Source organism: Ptychodera flava, chromosome 12 (assembly GCF_041260155.1).
Source record: "Ptychodera flava strain L36383 chromosome 12, AS_Pfla_20210202, whole genome shotgun sequence".
Classification (NCBI taxonomy): domain Eukaryota; kingdom Metazoa; phylum Hemichordata; class Enteropneusta; family Ptychoderidae; genus Ptychodera; species Ptychodera flava.
In genome coordinates, this window is record NC_091939.1 from 19,353,517 (window position 1) to 19,376,954 (window position 23,438).

At 36.4% G+C, this 23,438-nt stretch overlaps 4 protein-coding genes and 2 non-coding genes across 6 annotated transcripts in view; 3 read left to right on the forward strand and 3 right to left on the reverse strand.

The window, feature by feature from the left end:
* Window positions 1–675, reverse strand: part of LOC139145302 (pre-mRNA-processing-splicing factor 8-like) — a 31,572-nt gene extending 30,897 nt beyond the window's left edge. Inside the window, 1 exon segment of the mRNA XM_070716351.1 lies at window positions 548–675. The gene's annotated coding sequence lies outside the window, so the exon portion shown is untranslated.
* Window positions 676–1,095: 420 nt separating this feature from the next.
* LOC139145304 (coiled-coil domain-containing protein 92-like) lies at window positions 1,096–8,435 on the forward strand. Its single transcript, XM_070716353.1, has 3 exons — window positions 1,096–1,315; window positions 2,585–2,840; window positions 7,099–8,435. Exons 2-3 carry the CDS (start codon window positions 2,669–2,671, stop codon window positions 7,899–7,901), a joined length of 975 nt encoding a protein of 324 aa, XP_070572454.1. The 5' UTR covers window positions 1,096–1,315; window positions 2,585–2,668; the 3' UTR covers window positions 7,902–8,435.
* A 2,131-nt stretch (window positions 8,436–10,566) lies between these two features.
* On the reverse strand, window positions 10,567–10,638 carry Trnad-guc (transfer RNA aspartic acid (anticodon GUC)). The gene has a single exon. It is a non-coding gene; the product is annotated as a tRNA-Asp (tRNA).
* Window positions 10,639–12,029: 1,391 nt separating this feature from the next.
* On the forward strand, window positions 12,030–12,101 carry Trnad-guc (transfer RNA aspartic acid (anticodon GUC)). The gene has a single exon. It is a non-coding gene; the product is annotated as a tRNA-Asp (tRNA).
* Window positions 12,102–14,690: 2,589 nt separating this feature from the next.
* Window positions 14,691–16,680, forward strand: LOC139146173 (uncharacterized). Its single transcript, XM_070717582.1, has 3 exons — window positions 14,691–15,166; window positions 15,597–15,769; window positions 16,358–16,680. Exons 1-3 carry the CDS (start codon window positions 14,691–14,693, stop codon window positions 16,678–16,680), a joined length of 972 nt encoding a protein of 323 aa, XP_070573683.1.
* A 418-nt stretch (window positions 16,681–17,098) lies between these two features.
* LOC139145309 (neuferricin-like) lies at window positions 17,099–23,367 on the reverse strand. The gene is made up of 4 exons (XM_070716395.1): window positions 22,745–23,367; window positions 20,000–20,140; window positions 19,363–19,549; window positions 17,099–18,930 (listed from the first exon to the last, which is right to left on the reverse strand). Exons 1-4 carry the CDS (start codon window positions 23,079–23,081, stop codon window positions 18,714–18,716), a joined length of 882 nt encoding a protein of 293 aa, XP_070572496.1. The 5' UTR covers window positions 23,082–23,367; the 3' UTR covers window positions 17,099–18,713.
* Window positions 23,368–23,438: the final 71 nt, after the last annotated feature.

Below are 23,438 nucleotides of genomic sequence, written 5' to 3' on the forward strand. Positions count from 1 at the left end.
GTAAAAGAAATGACAAGACCCTCAAGAAATGTTTTTTACACGTTGAACCACTCTAAATTTCTCTAAGAAAAACAAACAACAGACAGCTGCAGTTCGATAGTGTCGAGGTTTAAAAATCCAAAGAAATTAAATATCGTAGTTTGCTGATGACATTGGGAAAGCAGGGTTTCCCTCTTTCGAGTCCTTGTTCGGACACATGTGACAACTCACATGGCCCTTCAGACTCACAATTTGCATGATCTGGATCTGAAAGTTAAGCATACATACGAATTTTATGAATCGTATTTTATGAATTAGATGAGCATTATCGATTTTGCTTTACATGACTGCAAGGGAAAAGTAACGAAGCAAAAAACGCACAAAAGAAAACGTGTGAACTGCATGCACTAGGGAGGGATATGGTATGGTACGGCGTTTCTCAACGCATTTACTTTGCACGCCAAATTGCAAAACTCGTGCATAAAGTTAAATTACCGCATTTGTCGCCATATAAATTCCAGACGTTCAGTATACAAATGTTTAAACTACAAAAAAGGTATAAACCTACCGACAGCTGATTGCTGTGCTCGGAAACTAAAGATACGTCTGCACGCGTAAATGAAAACAATAATGCTCCCGAAACGATTACAAAATGGCTGAACTGCGTGTACTGGACGTATCAAAATTAGCCTCCTAAGTTACTAATCAAAAGTATACACGGTATGGCTTCATTGGTGTCCTTGATATTTTTTTAACATATCTTCTTTTCTGTGGATAAAGTTTAGCACATAAATATAGGTTATAAGCTTTAAGATAACGTCTACATAACGTTTGAGTTTTGAAAAAGCACTTTTGTCGAGATATTTGACTTTAGCGAAGGCTTCAAAATCCGAAAGCCAGGCGGTCTTAAAAACAGCCTCGATCGCCGTCTTGCATAGAGACATACAAATAATAATGAATTAACTTCTCTATCTGAAGATAATACTGTAATTTTTCCTTTTTTTGAATAAATAAATATAACATAAAATGTAATTATTAGAAGATAAATATTTTATGTGATTCTTTTGACTTCAGTAAAATGCGAATTTAAATGTTTTGGGTTGAGCCTTTTGTATTACGATCCCGATATACACTGCGGCATTTGTTCCCATGGTTGTGAAGGTGACATGACACAGGTAAATAATAACGGGCTGCATACCTTTTGAAAGTCCTGTTGTCTAATTATTATTCAGCATTTATTTTGTCGGTAGAATAGAGCGTCCGGCATACCAGAAGTCTGCTACGCCAAGGACATTTCCAAAGCTCCAGAATATGTTGTAGTCACTCATCACTCAAGGTATGTGAATTTTCATCGTAAAGTGCTAATTTTCTTTCATCGATACAGTAGGACAGGTCCAGTTTTGTTGTTCACGCCTATCACAGTCTGCAAGTTAGGCATTGGCTGCCCTTTGCCCATTATATGAGCATAGAATTGACAGAAAGAATTCTTGTGGCGTTATGTACGCCATTTTGTACACTAAAAACTTGACACCCTTGCAATAGCCAGTATTTCTTGTTTCCCTGAATCAACACCAGAATAATCATTTTCACACACACAAAAAAGAATATGATTTTTAAAGGGCCAATCCTGTCCCGTTAAGCTCTCCAATCCACTATCATTCTGTCAGGTCATAATGTTAAAAGAACACATTCTTTCATGCTTAAGTTCTTCCAATATAGGTCAGATTTAAATTGTTCATTTTTGTCTGAATTTGATAATATTAAGGCCAAGATTTGTGGTAGAATGTGAAAATATAAGTACTGTATAGTACACATATTGGTGAGTGTATTCATCGGAAATTGGTGTTAAGCCAATGTGTCAAATATTCTATGAGAGAATATGATTAAGAAATTACTTAGGCTTTAAGCAACAAAACGTCATAACATAATACAATTCTACATATCTAATATACTATGAGTGAAATTGAAGAATATTTCAGTAAATATGAAAGTCTTTTTTTAAATCTGAAAATGCAAATGCGTGCATACACATACATAAACTCATTGCTTTGTTTGTAATATGTGCAGACACCTGAGACTCTATTGTAGGAAGTGACATCCTTATTGTCATCCAAATGCAATTTGTATCGATCTTGTACATACATGCTGCATAGATGACACCATCAGTGATCACTCATTGTTACTCAACAGCATGTTCTACCCATAAACTACATTGGTCCTAGGTAGTTACATTTTTATTACCAGCCTTTAGTTGGAGTTTGTGAATACATGTATACACATCCACTATAGACATTGCCTTTGTCCCTTGTCCACAAGGTCATTATTTACAGTATACCTAAGTTACAAAAGCATGTAACATTTCAAGTGAATACATGTATACCTTAAGTAACTGACCTTACAGTTTAGAGTAATACAGTTCCAAAGTACTATATTCACGAAATTTATTTAAGAAATTTGATTAAAAAAATTTTGGAAACAATTATAAAATGACCCTCTTTTGTTCCAAAAGGCTAAGCTAGATAATTAGATTATCTTATGCAAATTTGCCAGTCAGTTACTTATTAATTAATTATGTTAATTCAAAGATAAATATCTTGTGTTGTAGGGTTAGAGAAATTGTGTGGTACTTGAAAACTGGAACAGTTCTTTGTTCCGTTGGACTACATGGGGAAGACAAAAACCGGCCACCATGACTTCAGCAGAGGTGCAACTACGTAATGCTGAGAGCGCAATCCTGTTTATGCAACAGGAACATGCCAAGACCTTGCAGGGACTTCATACAGAGATACAGAAACTACAAAAGAAGTGTTCAGAGCTAACATTTGAGTTGGCTATGAAAACAACCACCACTGTTGATGAAGGTAATGAAAATACAGCACCTGGTTATTGACCTGAATATAGAGATAGGCTAGCGCTACCGGCCCGAACTTTCTGTATATTACATATTGTTCATAAATGTTACTTATATTTGCATGTTTCTGTAATTTTGTCTGTCATGTAAAAATGAATATTCATTTTCAAACAGAGTTCTGGATTCCTTCTGTGTGAAACCTTTCCACTGCATTTTACATATACATGGTGAACTGCTGTATGGGTCAATTCTGTCACAAGTCTTGTTATCACATATTATCACATAAACCCGGCCGGTCACATGATACTTCAATTTTATCGCTCATCTCACCTGAAAGAGAAAATAATATACGATAAAATTTCTCAATTTATTTTCAAGTAAGTTAGCTGTAAACCTACTAATTAAATCATATCAACTTTACAAATTTTGCAGGCATTAGCACAGTACAATTTTTAATCAGTGTCACATTGAAAGGTGCAGCAGGACAGAATCTTCCAAGTTATTCATTAAATGTCAATTCTCACTTTTGTCTTTTAGCTGATATGTTCAATAGTGACTGTATCTTCTCAGATGTTTTCACATTTTGGTCTAGAAGTTTTTAAAAATTTTAAATAAAGTTACAAAAACAGTGTTCAATGACAATAAAAAAATTATGAGAGGATAAATATAGTAATATTTGCTAGTGCACCACAAGACAGTTGCAGAAGATATAATTTATTCATCCTTCAGGATTTTCAGGTATATGTCCTGTCAATAATTAATAGATAGAAATGATATCTTGTAGTTTATTTCCGCTTTGAATAGAGACTCAGCTGTTGAACAGATTCAGGGGCTTGCAACATTGATAATGTACATAATCACACTCACACGGTAAAGACCAAACAACAGCAACACCAAGTAATGCCACTCTTCAGCATTTAGGCAGTAAACTTGAAACACAAAAATGTTTTGATTGTTTTACCATGAAATCAATCCCGACATAATTTGTTAATATTTGTGAAGTAATAATTTTACATTACTCCGCATTCTTTTTCGTTTTTCAAAATTTTACTTTTCTTATTGAACTGTTGTGTGTTGTTATACTTCCATATCATACATCAGTACTGTCTTATCATTAATATGATTCACAGTTATGACATTAAAATGTACAAATAATTCACAAAATGGTAATCCAGTTTCTTCAACCACAAACTCTCTTTGTAATAATTCAGCCAATTAGGTGGTTGTGGAAAGTGAGTAATCTTCAATTTGCAGGCTGTATACTGTGACTCACCAGTCAGACAATAGGTCATCCATGCTTAGTTTGGATTTGCTCTGTATAAAAGGTCATATAGTCTATATGCAAAGTTCATGTCAAGTGTTCTATGAGGAAGAAGTTTGGAGTAATTGGTCATGTATTGGTGCGATATATGAACATTTGTTGGTCTATTTAAGCAATTTCATGCATTTTTCTACAGGAATTCAGCACGTTCAGCTGATAACCCTGTTTTAGTGCAATACAGACATATCACTCGTGTATCATTGTATTTCTGTGATCATAAATCAGTGAAGAGTATTATTTGGTGTTCCATAGACTAGTAACAATGTAATTCCAGCAATCCCTTGGTTTAGGTTGTTAGCTCTGTGTATATTCTTTGTAATACAAGTGCATTTGTATGCATTAGTTTGGAAAATCAGTGCAGAAACAAATTCTCAAGGCTGACCAAAATATCTTGTTCCCTCAGCTGTCAAACCGCTTGATACTCATCCCTGCACAACGGTACAAATCTTTTCGACTGAGTAATCATGAAAGAGAAATGTATTTCTGTTGCCCATCCTATCAGCCAATTGATCACGCTTATTCCATTCCAGTGTCCTAAATTTTTGAATGAAAGTAAATTGGTTTTGTTTGTTGAAAAAATCTATTGTTGAGTCTTTCCCAATCGTAACTCATTGCAAACATTTCATTTGGTTATTCACAAATTAAATGCCATGTTAGAGTGTTAAAGTACATAATTGTCAGGGTGCAGATTAATTGCATTTCAAAAATGTAGTTTTAAAATCGATGTTGCATGAACAGCCATTGAATTATGTGTATTATATATAAAATGAGCCTGAAATATCGCTTTCCCAGTGTATTCACTCTCATTAAACTGTAAAGTGGAATTACCAATTCACATTTATTGGCTTGCTTAAAACCTGGCTCGAAAATGCCAGGGATTGGAATTAACTATGGTGTTAAGAAGATTGTGTGTTACTGTCTTTTGTTTTCATTTGAAATGCAATCATATACATATATATATATATTTATATATATTTATATATATATATTTATATATATGTGTGTGTGTGTGTTGCTATATTTTAGATTAAGACCAAAGAGAGATTTAACATTGTAGAAAGAGAGGCACAAAAATCATTACAAGCTGTACAGCTTTCTTCAGCATAGTCAAACAGCCATGAAATGTATGCATTTCACAGAGCAAAATTGGATACTTGTTATCCAGGTTTTAACAAAGTACTCTGTTTAATTTTAATATATTTAGGCACCAAGGACAGTGCGTATGGTGGTTTTGCCCGAATAAGATACAATAACACTCTAAAATGGAAAGCATTACTCACTAAACCTGAGTCATTATTTGATGTAAAATATTTATGTTGATCAAACAATCACCTATCCATTGTATCCAATTTGAATTTCTAATACCAATTGTGAAACAGCCTTGTGTGTGCTGGAGTGAGCCTACTTCAATTTCCTGAACTTTACTGATTACAATGTGCATGGAGACCATTAATCTTGATTCACAGTTGGGTGAATTTCTGCCATCACCATGGTTACCATGTTGCATAGACACCATGGCTACCCTGGACTGTGAGCAGTTCAGCTTGAATAACTAGAGGAAGTAAGGTCCAGAAATATTGAATTTCCAACTATCATGCCAATCAGTAATACACAACTGTAATTTTGTACCAGTCTGGTGTGTGCTGTCTTTCGAGGTTTCATTCAATTTGCATATCTTTAGAGTTAGCACTAAATTAAATACAAAGGTGTCAATTTTGACAAAATGTTGGAAAATGAAGAGTTAATGAAATCGTTTTTCTCTTGGCATTTTGAACTTGGAAATTTTTCATGTACATGATATAATGGATACTGACAGATAGATAATAATAAGTATTTTGACCTGGAACATTTTTTTGTAAAAATATGAGAGTTTTTTTTTTTCAGTTAATCTTTAAACTAGTGTTCTTTACTTCTTTAACTTTCAATAATCTCTGATGGAATCAAACTTAGTTGTGGCAATTGTGACATTGGAAATTGTGGTTAGGATTGTAAACCTGAGTGGCCATCTTTACTACTCTGCGCTAATTCTGCTCTTCTTCCATAAACAAACCATTTTTCACAAAATTCCTGGCCCACTTTTGAATCGCTCCACTTCCTCTTATTTAGTCGATGAAAGTGAAAAGGGAGTTCTTGTCATAAACCTTCAATCGGCTCTGTGTGTAAACACTGTGCCATGCTAGGGAGCACTTGCATGCAACAAGTTTCCATGCCATTCCCTATAGCTTTGTGCCAATAATTATTAACAGGCAATATTGTTAATTTTAAAGTTCAAATTTGGTATCAAACATATCACAGAAGATATGAAATATGTTGTTCAGTCTGCTACATTGTACGTCAGGTGATCTGATTTTTGAACCGAACAGCAGCAAAATTTCAATTTCCTGTTCAAAATTTGCTCCAGAAATGCACTGTCACTTATGTGCAGAGTTTAAAAGCATGCCTGAGACACTGGTGGCATATGAGAAAATATTTGCAACCCAAGGAACTACATGTGGGTTGCAGTTGTGAAGTGAATGGGCTTGGCCAGTGTCAGGTCCTTCCAGTGGACAGGCTCAGTCTGTAAAGTCTGTGTCTGGGTTGTAAAGACTACTTTAATTAGCCAGTATTTACAAAGCCAAGCAACTGCGGATAGCAAGTAGCACCTGAAGTTTCCTTGCAAAATTCTGACTTATTCTCAAATAAATGCATGTACTAGTATTCCCTTGTGCAAACATTGCCCCACACCATTATCAGGGAACATCAAGCTACCAGATGTTCATCACTTTTCAGCCAAAAAGCTGGTTTAGAAAACATCTATCTTTTCACTTTCAAACATTCAACATGATCTTATTTTTTATGGCATTGATTAGTTATATTTCACCACCTGTTAAAGTCCATTCTCTTCTAGTGTGGGTATGTGGTTACTTTTTGTAGATAAAAGATTTTCTTTTCTTTTCCATACCCACAGAGTACTACATGAAAAAAATCAAGAGCCTGGAAACAGAACTGAAAGTGAAAAATGACAAATCTGATGAAACTGACAAAGAGATTGACAAGAGGGATAAAAGGCTTCACTTGTTGGAACAGCAGCTTAGAGCACAGGAACGCAAGTATCGTGATGAACTGAAACTTAAATCACAGAAAATACACTCCTTATCAGGTGAACTTGACAGTAAGTCTGCCACCATTGCATATCTGACAGCGGCACTTCACAAGGAGAAACAAAAGTACAAAGCCAGAGAGGAGCAGAATATGGAAAAATATGGCAGCAAGACTGCTATGAATCCATTGCCCCCGCAGGAACCTGTGTCAGGTAGTGCCAGGCGACGATCACAGCTACGCAAGAGTGCAACTTCTCCAGTGCAGTACGATGCAGCCACTGGATCGTTTAACGTACACCCTCCAACTGTCCCGGCTTCTGTCAGTGAAGGACGAATAAAAAGTGGCGGTCGCAAGCCACAGGTTTTCAGGGCGGTGTCGCCAGCCATGTCCGACACCCCTGACCCTGCGCCATTCCTCGCTGCCCGTGAGCCCTCAGACGAAGAGATACGTGTGGAAGTGAAACCAAGCCCCCCGGTGTTGCCACCAATCCATGCTCAGGAAATGCACAGCCAGAAAATGAATGCCAAACATTCAAGTCTTGCCAGGCGGCACTACAGGCTAGCTAACAAAAAAGGGAATGGACAAGCCGAAGTGAACACTCTTGCCATTGATAAAATTGCCCCATCTGAGCCTGAGTACAGACAACTGGAGAAGTCACACACTGATTGATTAGCCTGAACCTGACCATGAAGCAGATCCATACATAGACCTTTTATCACAAAAACGACCTTCTATGATCATGAAGAGGAAGTTCACAAATAAGATTGTTTGGTTAACTTTGGGTTCAGTGCAGTACACTCATGCAACTCAGCTGCTTCCTTCCATGAAAATATCTCACTTTTCAAAAACTGTGAACAGATGCATAAGACCACTAATCAATCTTTTTTTAAATCACTTTTGTGCCATTTTTTTGGAACAATAAATGCACATGGAATCAGAGTGACTATTTTATGATGAAATTCGATTGAAACTTGTTTGAGAGATCAGCTTGGTGCTTTTACAACGTGTGTCTGTCTTTTTATGGTCTTCATAGATTTTTTAACCAACTATGCAGAGCTGTTTTACTGCCATCTTTAATCATGGACCTTCATGATCCTGAGTATGAGAAGTATTAGACCTGCTACTGTGCTGTATCCGTGTGTAATTTTCTGTATGGGCACTCACTGTATTAAAATGTTACAATGTGTGAATACCATGATAAAATGTTTTGTCTTTTTATTGCTTCCCCAAGGTGAAATATATTTCTCCCTAAAACAACATTGACTTTCACCACTTTGGTCATTCTTTTGTTTATGGTTTACATTATACTCCACCTATGTAACATTTACCCTTCCCTTCCTCCTTTGCTTCTGTTTATAAAATCCCTTTCACATGCACACATGATGGGCTGTGCCTTTTATATTCTGCATTTTTACCACAATGTACACTACAGGTACAATGGTGAATGAAAATGTCAGTTGTACCACCAAATCGAGGCATAATTATCAATCATGTTGTGACTGGAAAGCAATACAGAATTTCTCTTTTTCTAATCGTACAGAAAGACAACTTTATATAAAGCATTTTGCTTGGGGGTTTGTAATACAGGTAAAAGTCGCTGTACTATGACATAGCTTCTACTGTTATAATACACCATAGAGGGAAGCTGGTTACATTTACCAGGTTAATGTTCATATTAAAAATACTAAATTACGGCAAGCAACATGTTTTGTCTGCAAATATGATCAACCAGACATTGAAAGCACTACTGTAAGCAACCTGAAGATATTATCATTTGATTTATTGCATATTAATGACTTTACAACAATAGCCCAAAAGGAACCAATTTAGCATGTTGCCTAGACTCACCCCAAGTCTGTGTACATATGGATATAAAACAGAGTAAATTAAAGGATTAAACTTCAGCAGACTCGCCTTGATGGTTAGGTGATACCTTGGCACACTGTCGCCCATATGGTAGTTACCCTACCAGTAACTAACGTTATGCCCAAGAATAGCCAAGCCACTGGTGGCCCAGTCTACATGTCTTGTGTCATGGTAAGAGTTGAGATTAGACTTGGTAAAAGTCTGTAATTTAAGCCATTTCTGGTGATGTATTTGTGATCTTTTGTTTAGACATGTTTGAGTGAGGTGAACACGAAAAAGGGAGTTAAACAAAATCAGTCCGTGAGTCGGGGTGTCACTAGCTTGATCATGTTCAACCCTCCTGGGCAGACTCCGGGGGCAGACTCCACTCTGGAGAGTTTGCCGTTGAGCTCATGAAACTGAGTTTTCTATGAAAATAGAAAGGCATGCATTTCAATTGATTGAGACAGTCTTTTTTCACTGACTGCAACCAAGTCTAGGTAAGGATATTTGTAACTACAATTACAGTTCAAGTTGTATGGTTGTGACAATGAAACACATTTTTTGAAAAATTGTCAGTCTTTAGTTAGAACATGGAGGTCTTTCTTTCTACCTCCATGGTAGAATTGTTAAGTATGGTAGCCATGGAGAATAGTCCAAAGTGTAGACTGGTCTTCTAGTGCCTTTGAGTGACTTGCTCCGCACTTAATCCGACAGAAACTAACTCACTACTGCGCAGACTCATAGGTAAACGCTTTTACATCGCTGGGAAAACTTGACCTGGGCTTCCACATTTTAAATAGGTTTGTATGAAATAGAAGAGACACAAGAGAAATTATTGCAAATGAATTTATACTTTTAAAAAACCCACTTGAACCGAGTCTAATACACCATTCATATATAAGTGTGAACTTTAATTAATATCGGTTGGTTTTCATATCCGAAGTTTGGCAGCAATTTTTATTTCATGAAAAATGGTTAATGGAATTTGTGTGATAGACGAGAATAGCAATTTTTAAGGAAACAAGCATGAAATATCTGAAAGCGATTTTATTGAAACGATGTAATCCTGGAATCGAATTAAAATATAACGGAGTACAAACTCTCATGTGCTCCTTCCAAGTTTTATGCAGACTACCAGTTTACAAGATACACGACCATGTCCACCATTCCCACAGTTTCAAGTTAGTTCAAAGTCAAGTGATAAACGAATTTTTGCATAATTCTACACAAATGACAATTTTCTCGTTGCAATGAATCCTTAAAAGCAACTCAAATGTACCAGTAAATGTTCCTAACGTATAGGAAATGTTGTGTCAACAAGCAATTTATTTATATCTTTGAAAAGGAAATTGCCGAGCTGGAGGGTGACATGAAAGCCGAAACCAAAAATTGTATAGGAAACGTCTTTCTGAATGTGGTCCCACCACAACGTCGGCAGACGTTATCGTATCGTTCTGTATAAACACAGGTGCTTGCTAAAAAATTCCTCCCCGACGGGGAATTGAACCCCGGTCTTCCGCGTGACAGGCGGAGATACTTACCACTATACTATCGAGGATCACATCAATAGGATAATAATTTTATTAATATTACTGTAACTACATATCAAATATCAGTTGTTTTGTGTGATAGTACTTGTAAGATTGTTTAATGTAGTAGATTGTTTAATGTACAACATCGTGATGAAGTTAAAACGGAGATGCTATAAATCAGTAAAAAATATAATTGTCAAGAAGACGGGAATGACCACGTGTTGAATCAGAGGGTACATTGTTTTAATACATATTATTATAAAAGTAATGATAAATAAATGCCATGTTTTTATGTCAGAGCCTTACCAAATTCATGTCTACACAGCTTTATCCTAAACTGGATGTAGTATATCCCCTAAATCTATGTCCTCACTATTCTGTATATGCTAAAGAAAACAGTTCATAACTGTTGATTGCCCACCCTAAGCATTTTCACATACCGGTATGGTTACATTTTATTTCAAACCATCTTATCGGGGGAAAAAAAGAGAAAAAAGATACAGCTATGAGGCTTTAACACCGCCGACAATCACAAATTACCACTATCGTGCTGCGTTGGTGGCAAGGTTTCAATGGCATATTCGACGACATACACTTGGCGAAGTTGTTGATTTAAAAAAAAAAAGTAAACTTGTTTGCAAAGTTTAGCTATGTAGACGTAGTGATATTTTCAGCCAAAAGGGAGCCTTCTCTATTTACGAAGACGGGTGCTGGTGGAATTAAATAAATGTAAGAAATGTAAAAGTTGAGCCCCCTCATACTTGAAAGTATTCATTCTAGAATAGGACCCCCTCAATTCATCAATTGTAAAATGTGACCCCAGTCAAAATTATTGATATGATAGATATTAAGTAAAAATATGATGTAGCCATGATGTGCCATGCACCGATTCGTGGCGCTGGAATTCAACAGCTCAATCACATATGAACTTCGCACCATGGACAATATCTGTAACTTTTGACCGTTTCTCAGAATTTTGCTCTGTGCATAGATAACTCAAATTTCTTGCTCTGCTCCCAATGGAATCTTCAAATATTCAGTATGTAGATGGTAAACATCGCCTCCATATGCCGCACGACCAACCAAGTGTATCATATCGCTAATATACACAGCGAATGTATAGTACCAGAAAGGTTGGTACATATCTGAAATAAAATCGACTGTGACACCTTTTGGCAACTGTAAAGGTTTAGAAATATTTTAATGTCATTTAGCTAAACTTAAACTTTTGCTCAAACTTTCTTCAAAAACTTTCAAAAACTGTCTTTCAACATTGAAAATAGAAATTGGGGTTACTGTGCAAATTGTGGTACTTAAGAAACAAAGTACCCGATAGTCAACGAAATTTGTGTGAGTCAGAAATTTTCCAACCCGTGTGAGAGATTAGATTCCAGTCCAATTGCATTGGGGTATGAAATCCTCGATAGTATAGTGGTAAGTATCTCCGCCTGTCGCGCGGAAGACCGGGGTTCAATTCCCCGTCGGGGAGTATTTTTTAACAACAGAGCACTGAAAAATTTAACAAGTGCGTTGAATGTGAAGTTATATTACCCGCGATATATTGCCCTATTATAGAAATAACGGGCGACGCGCTGACCATTAACGTTTATTTGTGGGCAAGGGCGAGAGGAAAGCCAAAAATTAACGGGCGAGGCTTCCGAGCCCGTTAATTTTGGCTTTCCTCGAGCCCGCGCCCACAAATAAACGTTAATGGTCAGAGCGGAGTCTGTTATTTCCATTATATTATCATCGAACCGGAGAAAACCGTCAAAATTTGCGAAAATTTTCGGAGCGAACGACAACTGGGCCCCAGAACTGAGCAATACGCGACGCACTGTCACGCGCGCTGTAAAATATTGGCAAATCCGGAGACATTTTCAGAAAAAAAGTATCTCAACTTGGCCCACAAGTTATCCATTTTATTTTGTGATTGATTAAGATTTACGTTTGAGCTGTAAAGATACGATACTTTGAGTTGTTAATCTTATTATTCATATTCACGGGCATGTAAACAGACCATTACTGTGTATTTGTGGTCAGTCACGTGGTTCAGCTCGACCAATCAAAATGCGACAGGCAGGGCATGGTAATATATTGCCCTGTAATAAACTGTGAATTATTTTGAAAAACGAATACTCCTGACGGTGAATTCAACGCCGGTCTTCCGCGTTATAGGCAGAGATACTGACCGCTATACTGTCGAGAAAGTGAAAGAAAACTTTTGCTCAAACTTCCAATAAAGAATATTTCAAGCATTCTCTTTCAAAAATCAAGAATGAAAATCGGGGGTCATCGTACAAATTTTGGATCTAGAGAAACAAATTAGGCCTACTCAACATTTACCAATTATGGAAATTCAAAATAGCCGGCATCTCTGTGTTAACTTTAAGAAAGAAAAAATCGAACTAAGCCGGTAAAAAGTTTTCTTACGCCAAGAGCTTTAAAACGAACCCCCACAAATGGTAGATCAGAAAAGAATTGAAAAAGTTTGAGAGTCCGAATATATGTCCCCGGGGCGCATTCTAACTGACAATCGGAAATGAAGACATTGAGTGACAGTCAGTTACCGGGGTATCACACATATGCCGCATATGGCAGAGTTCATCAGTTCTATGTTCTTGATCTGTCGTTTGAATGTTAACCAAAAAACATAATTCTACTGTAGATGTGTTCTGAGCTTTACGACTTTTCTTGGACAGTGGCAAATCTGCTTATATGTAAAATCGAACCCGTGGACTGATTCATTATCTTCATCTTTGCTGTGTCCTTTGCATGCATTCATCACTTTGGTCTTTGCTCCCTTTGGCGAGGACAGCAAACGTGAACGATAAAACAAAGAAAGTTTAGAAAACCATAAATAAAGGAGTTGACATAGTAGTCTGCTCAACTCCTCGCTACATACTGCCTTTCGATTTTTTGACTGAAAGCTGGAAGATTCAGATGATAAATACGCATAAAGTAAAGGGATGATGGGTACTTCTATGCTATCCTATTTAAAATGTTGGAGAGAAACTCCTATTTGCTGGTAAAATACTTTTACGTCGGAAATCAATTATTATACCCAGCTGACATCAAGGACGATGTCTTTGACATCACGGAATGGTCAGTACGATAGAATTTGAAAGGGTGTATATTCACTGCTACTGTTTTTGAAAACTTGCCGATGCCCTTTTTCGAACTTTGCATTAAATAGAAGAAGTCTTTTTACGGACAAACCTACAGAGGAAACACATCACATTTAGAAGTAGAGGAGCTTATTTATCATTGTCTTTTATTCATTCAATTTCCAGAAGACGGGGTGCGGCAAAATATCCCTTTTCTTGAAGTAGCTTCAAGTTGTTCTTGACTTATGGAAATGTCCAGGAAAACACATGGCTTTAACCCATTGTCCGTACAGTTCTAACTACGACACTCATTGTAATCTCAATTTAATATGAGTGCCATTACTCAAATACAGAGCTCTTATACCTTCATTTTACACATCACTTTACACTATAATATATATTTTTTGGAACATATGCCATCACCGCACACATATGTTACACTATGCACTGCGGCATGGATAGGTATTTCGGGTTTCGTGCACTCTCGGAACTCTGCCCTGAGGCTTGGCTGCGATGGTCATACGTCGTTGGATGGAACGTTTTATGATATTGTTGCCATGGAAGTTATATTCTCTGTCCTTCAACGCGACGAAGCTGTCACTAGAGATTAACGAAAGAAACAATGTCCGTGATATTTCCCCTGTACATAATTTTAACAAATTTCGAAATTCAGTTTGTAATTTAATAAGCCTAAAGCAGTTCAAAGAGAAAGAACACACGGTTGTGTGTGAAACAAAATTCACCTCTGGATAATTGCTTGATATATATCTTGATCGAGGATCATTGATACAACCTAAGAATATTGGAACCCGAAATTTCACGATGCTAGCATCTACGATTCCATCTCGTTCATGTGGGTTTCCTGTTCTCTATGAGGGCTCTCAAATTGACGTTTGTGTTCAGCCATAATGTGAAAAAAAAATGACCAGGGAAAGTTGTGGAAAGGGTAAAAATATGAGAGTTAGAAAACAGCCATGCCGGTGATAGAATTCTCCTTTAAGACGTTTGTCTTAGTGCTTGCGTATCTTATCAGTGCGATACAGTTCTTTCGTCGGTACCCGTTGCACGACTCCGAGGTGAGGGATACGATCGCGTTTCTTCGCGGCCTCCCGGGAAGCGAGTGCGGGGGCAATTTTACAATCTACCAAGTCACAGATGGGACGTCATTCGTGAAGGCCGTGCTTCAGTCGGACGTCAGAGAGACGAAGCTCGTCAGTTGCGACGTCTTGGAAGATGGGAGGGCAGCAGACGCTATCTTATGGATCAGCGGTCTCATCCGAAATGAGTATGTCAACAGAAACATTGTACAGTTTGTGAACCAGACGACAGACATGAGAGATTTGCTTTCAGCTTGCCGGTATATCATGTACTTAGAGGATTCCGCAGAGGAGAGACGGGCAAAATCGAACAGCATCATTGGAATAAATCAGAGATCGACAGACGTGACTGGGTAAGCGGAACTAACCATAGTTACCATGTATTTTCCGATAACCTGCATTACCTGACAAAACCACTGAAAATGCTTCTTTTCATAATGTCTACTTTACAACCGGTATATATATATCATGGACGGTCCGTAGACTACTATGTGAAGTATATGCGTTCAGTGATTTTATCAAGTATTGCAGAGCAGAAAAAGAAGCTAAACCCTGATGCAATACCAATATGGTTTAATAAATAATGTTACCATTCCATAATTAGGATATTAAATATAATATTTCTTTGACTATAAATTCTTAGTCCGCTTGTGATCGGATTAACTGCAAGGTTGTATACAAATTTACAAAGTTTATGAGGAAATCCTCCTTTGGACGGGATGCGTTCAGATGGCTTGCTGTTTTTAAAATGATGATTTCTTGTTATCTTCTGGTGACCTGTAGAGGGCGAACTATGATCAACGATACTCATTTCAACACGAACACCTCTGATCAGACAGCTGCTGGAAAGAGTGGATCTCAGCCCGGTTCCGTGAAAACTCTCCTGAATGGAATCTATCCTGGAACTCTATGGTGTGGAGTAAATAATATAGCTGGTGATATCTACAGTAAATTAGGTTGGTTTTTTAAAATTTCTTCAAATAATTAACTTTACAGTAGAATGCGCCTCGAAAGTGAAAGATTAAACTTTTGCTCAAACTTTCCTGAATGAAACTTTCAACCTTTCTCTTAATACTAAATCAACAATAAAAATCGGGGGTCAGTCACTGTGTGAAGTTTGGAACTAGCAAAACAAATTACCCAACATTGTGCGATATTTGAAATTCAAAATTCTTTCCTGTGTTACCTCTATGGGCGGGGAAATTACATTTTGAATTTTCCTAAAACTAAGACAGTGAAAGTTTAAAATGAGCCCCCACAAGCGGTAGATCAGAAAAGAATTGTAGAAATTTGAGAGTCTGACTATCTGTCCCCGAGGCATGACAGTAGTAGTACAATTCTGTAGCTTAGTACCTGTTAGCCATATTGTCTCTGACTACAAAACAAAAATAACACAAATTGACCGCAGTCCAGCCTCTTACTTCTATTACCTGAGTAAAATTTTACGGTAAATAGATATCATCATAATCATATGCGGTAAAAACTACTACATACTTTGCTTGGTATATACAGAATTGTCTAGTTTCAAAATCATGTGTTTTCAGGCCCTCAGCGGGAAGCTGACAAATGTTGCCGTGCACACGACCATTGTCGACCCAATGTGAAGTCTTTTGAACACCGTTATCACATGACCAACCCATCGCTGTGGCTAATGTCTCACTGTTCCTGTGACCGGACATTCTACAATTGTATGAAGCGGGCGAGAACACAGACAGCAGATGAAGTGGGCAGGCTCTTCTTCAATGGACTCAATATGAAGTGCTTCGATTTTGACTTCAAGGAAACCTGCGTCCTGAGTTTATTCGGAATGTGCCTTGACACTGAATATTTGTGTGCTGCAGTCATCAAGGACAACAAGAGATATTAATGATAGGAATATTTCTGCTTGTTGCAGCTTTTTTTAAGAAACACAATAAAATTAATGAAAAAGATCACGATTATGAGTTATTCAGAGCAACTGTTATGAAAACCACATCTGGAATATGAAATGACATATATCAAGACAAGGAGGATTGAGCCTGAGGAAATATTTTTTGATGTACATATGGTGTATAATCTATTCAACTGAAGTATCATCAGTCTTTTGATCTTTTTAAATTGATATTTTAAATTTGATAAACATTGACAATATGCATTTAAGGTACACTAAGTAAAACCATTCCTGTGAAGTGGGAATAAAGACAAACTACTTGTCATGCTTGCTGTATGATGCTATGAAGGCCACTTCATGGATATAATCATGAATAATATCCTGTATCGATATTTTAATCAATGGTATAAAACTGTAATTTTAAAACACATTTTGTGATTTTATTGTCACTCATACAAATTCATTCTTTGACATTCTGTATGCCCAGATACGCTTGTTCTCAAGGCTGCTGAGCTGAAACATACTAGATCAAGTCTGCCATGGTCCCACCTCCCGAAATTAAAATTACACAAAACACATTTTCATTGAGAATATACTGTCACTGTTTATCAGTACTGGTTACGGTTCATGTTTCAAAACACCTGACTTTGTTCGGAAGAAACAAATCTGTCAAAAAATCAATGAAATAAAATCAAATAGATTTGCAATATCATGATGTGAAAGTATAACCTTGAAAGTTGACATTCAATGGCATTGTTGCCACTAACATTTTCATTTGCATAGATTATTTTGGCTGACAGACATGTATTTTGTAAAGGCTTATTGCTCGAGTATTTGAACATACTCTCTGATGTAATAGTAATTTTTAAAAATCCAAAAATTGAAATTTATGAACGTAAAATCAATACTTATAATCACCACCATATTTACACTAACCAAATGTTCCTTTTCGCAATAATTATAGATTCAGTTCATATCAACATTATTAAATTACACAACAATCTTAACTTGATTATATTACAAAGATTGATGAGATTACCAGTGACAGAAATCAATAACAATAATTGGTACAAATTCAATATTCACAAACTTTCAATTAAAATCTAGATTGTTTGTAAACTGATTCAGCTTGCTGAACAGCTGGCTGTGTCAAAATTATGGACCAGATAAAAATAATGCATGTTAGAGCAGTTGTGAGCAAGGTACACTTTCCAGAAACCTGGAGTTAATGATGGAGTCACAGCTGCTCTGAATTTTTGTGTGTGCTTTCTTCAAGGAACATACAAGTGATGCTTTCAGCTATGGACCCGTAGTTTTCATCTCAATTGTCATACAGGTTCATGAGTACATAACACTTTTGATTCAATAATTTGTGACAAAATCTCTCAACTACTGCAAGTACTTCAGTACTAGATACAAATACAGATATATTTTATCATCTTAAGATGTAGTCAAACACAAATTATCTTCTAATTAACACAAAATGCTCCTGCCCATTTTTAATTACTTGTAATGTACCTACAAAGTTCTTTCATACAATTGTATTAGTTTTCATTCTTCTCAAAGACAAAGGAACAGAAAATTTACTGAATGTGTACAACATTCGTTTGCCACGGATTGTACGGTAAAGTCAAATGCAGAGGTGTTTCAACATGGTGCAGTGAGTAAGGATCTAAAAACTGACATTCTACAGATTTACTTCAAAGTAAAGAGAAAAAGTCGGGGTCAACCATATAAATTTTTGATACAAGAGAAAATTATACACAATCAAAATTTACCTTTGTATGACAATAGCATTCAAAATGGCCATAATTCTTATCTTAAGTCTGTTGTGAAAAAAATTAAATTTCAGAGTTTTAAAACAAAGAGAGTGAAAACTTCTTTTACTCTACCAGCTTGAAATTTGAGTCTACACAAACAGCATATCAGCAAGGTATTGTACACAGTAGAGAATCTGAATGTCTTTCTGTATGGTGCATTCTACCTTTTAGGGTGTTAGACACTGACATTCGAAAAAGCTGGTTCAGACACTACGTTTTTGGTAGTCTACAGGATGGAGATGTTGGATCGCAGTCCTTGTATTCTTTCAAGTTAGGATTATCCAAATCTCCTCTATTTTGATGATCTTTGGCTTCCAGATTGTCTGATGGTGGTCCTGTGGTCCTTATGCAGGCACATCTTGATTGGGTCGATCCGGGTTTGAAGAACAGTCTAGGCACACCGACCCAATCTCTCTCTATGCCACCACTGAAAAAGATGACAAAACATTAACACCTAAGAAAATGTAAGGTTTTGAAACTTGTAGCACTGGTAATAGGGTACCTGATGACTGGTGTTATGCAGAGCTAGACTTCAAATCAACTTTTGAGTGTCATGGATGAAGCCTAATCTGATATTCTTTTCAAATTATAAACTTCAGGAATTACATAAAATTTGCAATCAATTATCACTTGAATAAACAGACACATGGTATTTATAAGAATACCTGGATGATACCGAGGACTATATACTGAGAGAGCCCAGTTAGGCAATTTGACACATCACAGCCTCTGGTGTACTCTTTCCTTAGACTCATTCAGGAATTTTTTATATATAATTAAGTCAAACACAAGAAAGTTTAAAAGATTCTCAAGCTGACTTGAAAGTGTTCAGACAAATACAACATTGGTACTGCCTTACCTTCTGTTGGAACACCACACCCTGCCACCTTTTTGCTGGGTCCATTCTGAGTTACAAGGTGGGTATTTATTCTTGATCTCCTGGTCCTGACTCTTCTCCTCTTCACCCTTGGCAATCAGCGCCTCAACCCTGGCTAACTCTTCAGTGGGCTTACCATCTTTGTTGTAGTATCTACCCTGCAACTTCCCTGCAAATTTGGTGAGAAATGCAGTGGTATAAGCGGTTATACATATACAGGAGATGTTGCCAAGAGCAAAGTATAGGGGCACTGCCGAAATGATTATAAACATTACCTTGTAAGTGCTCTTTAACTTAAATTGCGAAGTAAGAAAATACGCTTGGAGACTAAAAATATCCGAGATACAGTTTGGTTCTTCAAATTGCTTTCATTTCCTGTCTAAGAATTTAAATCTTCAACACATCAACCAATCATATCAACACATCACATCAATTTGATATTTATTTTAAGTTGTTCATATACCAGGTTAAATTCTCTATTTTTTTGGATAGACGTACCAAAGTGACTCACATAAAAAGACTTTTCTTCTTTATGTCAGTTGCTACACATGTATACTACCTGTTGGACTTTGACAATATTTTACAGGTGAGAATCACAGTTCACCGTAAATTCTCTTACCGACATATATGTATTGTTTCTCATAGAAATCTACCCAAGATTTAACTTCCAGTCCTTGTGATGGTGTAAATCCAGATAGGTCATCAGTCAGACCCTTTTCAGTGAAATCACCGGTAACAAATGCCCTTGTACCATCCCTGCCTAGATAAAAGAATATCAAACATAGAATCTTGAAGAAAAGGCATATACCGGTATATGCATGTATTACATATGATGCTCCATTTGGCCTAATAATGTCCCAGCCATGAAGGTGCGACATTGGCTTTTTCTTTATTATCGGATAATATCGTCTAAAATTTCTAAGTTAGAGAGTTCCAGGAACATGATACCAAAGTGATCTTTTAGGGATATATTATCGATTTTATCCGATAAAACAGCGTTTTTAGAATTTTCCACCCTTTTTAGAATTTTCCACCCATCTGCTTCTAATATTAGACTCTTAGAAGTTAGATGATATTATCGATTTTATCGGATATTATCCGCATGTCAGGCATCTGCCTCTTAAAACTCGTCTAATATTAGACTCTAACTTACATTTTAGTCGATATTATCGATTTTATCAGATATTATCTGATAAAACAGCAAGTCGGGAATCTGCTTCTTGCCCACTCGGCTTATATTAGACTCTAACTTAGATTTTAGACAATATTACCAAATTTATCTGATAATATCCGATAAAACAGCATTTCGGACGTCAGTCATACCTCACTCGTCTAATATTAGACACTAACATCTAATTTACAGTCTAATATTAGACGAGTGGGGAAGAGGCAGATGCCCGACATGCTCTTTCATCGGATGTTATCGGATAAAATCGATAAAATGTCTAAAATCTAAGTTAGAGTCTAATATTAGACAGGTAGTGAAGTGGCCAATATATTATCCAATAAAAGAGCGTGTCGGGCATCTGCCTCTTCTCCACTCGTCTAATATTAGACTCTAACTTAGATTTTAGACGATATTATCGATTTTATCGGATATTATCCAATAAAACAGCATATCGGGCATCTGCCCCTTCCCCACTCATCTAATATTATTTGATTCTAACTTAGATTTTAGACGATATTATCGAGTTTATCGGATATTATCCGATAAAACAGCATTTCGGGCATCTGCCTCTTCCTCACTCGTCTAATATTAGACTCTTACTAAGATTTTAGACGATATTATCGATTTTATCGGATATTATCCGATAAAACAGCATGTCGGGCACTCGTCTAATATTAGACTCTAACTTAGATTTTAGACGATATTATCGAGTTTATCGGATATTATCCAATAAAACAGCATATCGGGCATCTGCCCCTTCCCACTCATCTAATATTATTTGATTCTAACTTAGATTTTAGACGATATTATCGAGTTTATCGGATATTATCCGATAAAACAGCATGTCGGGCATCTGCCTCTTCCCCACTCGTCTAATATTAGACTCTAACTTAGATTTTAGACGATATTATCGATTTTATCGGATATTATCCGATAAAACAGCATGTCGGGCACTCGTCTAATATTAGACTCTAACTTAGATTTTAGACGATATTATCGATTTTATCGGATATTATCCGATAAAACAGCATGTCGGGCATCTGCCTCTTCCCCACTCGTCTAATATTAGACTCTAACTTAGATAATATTATCCGATAATGCCTATAGTGCCAATGTCGCGGTATCCTCGTCCCAGCCAGACTAGCATATTTGGTATCACCTCTGTGTGTGTGTGCACACGGGCACGCTGCTTGTGTGCCTGTTTATATATATATATATATGTGTGTCATTTCAAAACGCACTCAGATTGTATACACTCCATCTGTTTATCTTAATGGTATGAAAATTACATTTGTAGCAAAGAAAAGCATCTTGGGTATTTGGTGACGGACCAGTTTAGTGATAATGAAGACATTGAGTGTCAAAGGAGAGCATTATATGTATCTGCAAATATGCTTTTGAGAAAATTTTCATTATGTTCATTGAATGTAAAGTGTAACCTTTTCAAAGCATATTGTTACCAATTATATGGTGGTAATCTGTGGGTTAATTATACTGCTGGTGTCTTGAAAAAATGAAAGTTGGTTACAATAATGCAGCTCGCATTTTTCTTGGCTATGAGAGACGCAGTAGTGCAAGCTCTATGTTTGTTTCTAATAGGATTGATAGTTTTGATGCTCTTTTACGAAAGCAAATGTATAGTCTGATGAAAAGAATATCTTACAGTGAAAATACAATTGTAAGAATGGTCAATGATGTACTGTTTTACAGTTCTGACTTGCGTAACCTGTGGAGAAAGTCGATCTTTCATGGTTAGTGAATGAATTTATATATGGATAGTATATCCAACACCATTTTTCTTTTTTTGTATCACAGTATCTGTATTTCCTTTGTGTAATTTATATGGACTAATGTTGTCCGAAATAAACAAATAATAATAATAAAAAAAAAAAAAAATAATAATAATAATAATAATAATAATATATATATATATATATATATATATATATATATATATATATATATATATATATGTGTGGTATGGTGTGTGTGTGTAATATATGTATATATATAATATATATATTTGTATTTATGTATCTAATTTAATTATGTATGTATACAAACACAAACCACATACATCAATAAATTAACAAAATATTAATTTCTGTAATTGAAGTAATAATGTGTTCCATAATCCATAGGTATAGTGTAAGTGTGGAATACAGATAATATATAAATAGGGTAGATTTACATTACCTGAAAAGAATTCGTAACCACCACCGGGCCCATAATGCTTTTTGCCAGCAGACACATCAAATACTTTTCCTAATACAGCTACACACAGCCCTTTGCTACCGGGGCCACCTTTCAAATGCTTTAATTCTTCTAGAGTGAAAACCTTTGACACCTCCGACGACGTTTTCTTTTGGGATGAGCCGTCATACCCAAAGAGAAGTTTAACTTTTTGACCCAGGTCAATAAATGTCTCTTTAAACGCCTTTAACATCTCTGGGCGTTTGGTGAAATAGACGCCGCCTATAACAGCTAGTAAACCGATACATAAAGATAGATAAAGAAAAGTTTTTATCGCCATATCGCAGGGGTCGAAAGTTACGTGAATTTTCTCCTGTATATGTATTCCGATTCGATCGATCCAGGGGAGGCACTTGCTACTTGTAGGATGCAGTTCTACGAGTGAGCCTTGCAACTTGTGCCGAAGGAAAGAACAATTTGGCTTTTGATCTGTAATCCGCTTTGTTAGCGTATGGTGTTACATAACTTATCACCTGTGTACCTTTTCATGTGTCCTTTCGGAAAAAAATATTGATTGCTCCGCGTTTACTCCGAAGGGCGCTGACATATTGGATTGAGAACGAGGCTATGCTGCCGTAAAATGTTCTTGTACTGTTATTTGCACGGCAAATTTATGACTAATCCGCATGATATTCAG

What these genes read in the sequence shown, in the direction of transcription:
- LOC139146173 (XM_070717582.1), top strand. Translation starts at nt 14,691, where the DNA reads ATGCCGGTGATAGAATTCTCCTTTAAGACGTTTGTCTTAGTGCTTGCG. An exon ending in AGATCGACAGACGTGACTGG is followed by an intron (nt 15,167 to 15,596) that starts GTAAGCGGAACT and finishes GGTGACCTGTAG; the next exon opens with AGGGCGAACTATGATCAACG. An exon ending in TGATATCTACAGTAAATTAG is followed by an intron (nt 15,770 to 16,357) that starts GTTGGTTTTTTA and finishes ATGTGTTTTCAG; the next exon opens with GCCCTCAGCGGGAAGCTGAC.
- LOC139145309 (XM_070716395.1), bottom strand. Translation starts at nt 23,081, where the DNA reads ATGGCGATAAAAACTTTTCTTTATCTATCTTTATGTATCGGTTTACTA. An exon ending in GAAACAATACATATATGTCG is followed by an intron (nt 19,550 to 19,999) that starts GTAAGAGAATTT and finishes CCAAATTTGCAG; the next exon opens with GGAAGTTGCAGGGTAGATAC. An exon ending in GTGTGGTGTTCCAACAGAAG is followed by an intron (nt 18,931 to 19,362) that starts GTAAGGCAGTAC and finishes CATCTTTTTCAG; the next exon opens with TGGTGGCATAGAGAGAGATT.
- LOC139145304 (XM_070716353.1), top strand. Translation starts at nt 2,669, where the DNA reads ATGACTTCAGCAGAGGTGCAACTACGTAATGCTGAGAGCGCAATCCTG. An exon ending in AACCACCACTGTTGATGAAG is followed by an intron (nt 2,841 to 7,098) that starts GTAATGAAAATA and finishes CCATACCCACAG; the next exon opens with AGTACTACATGAAAAAAATC.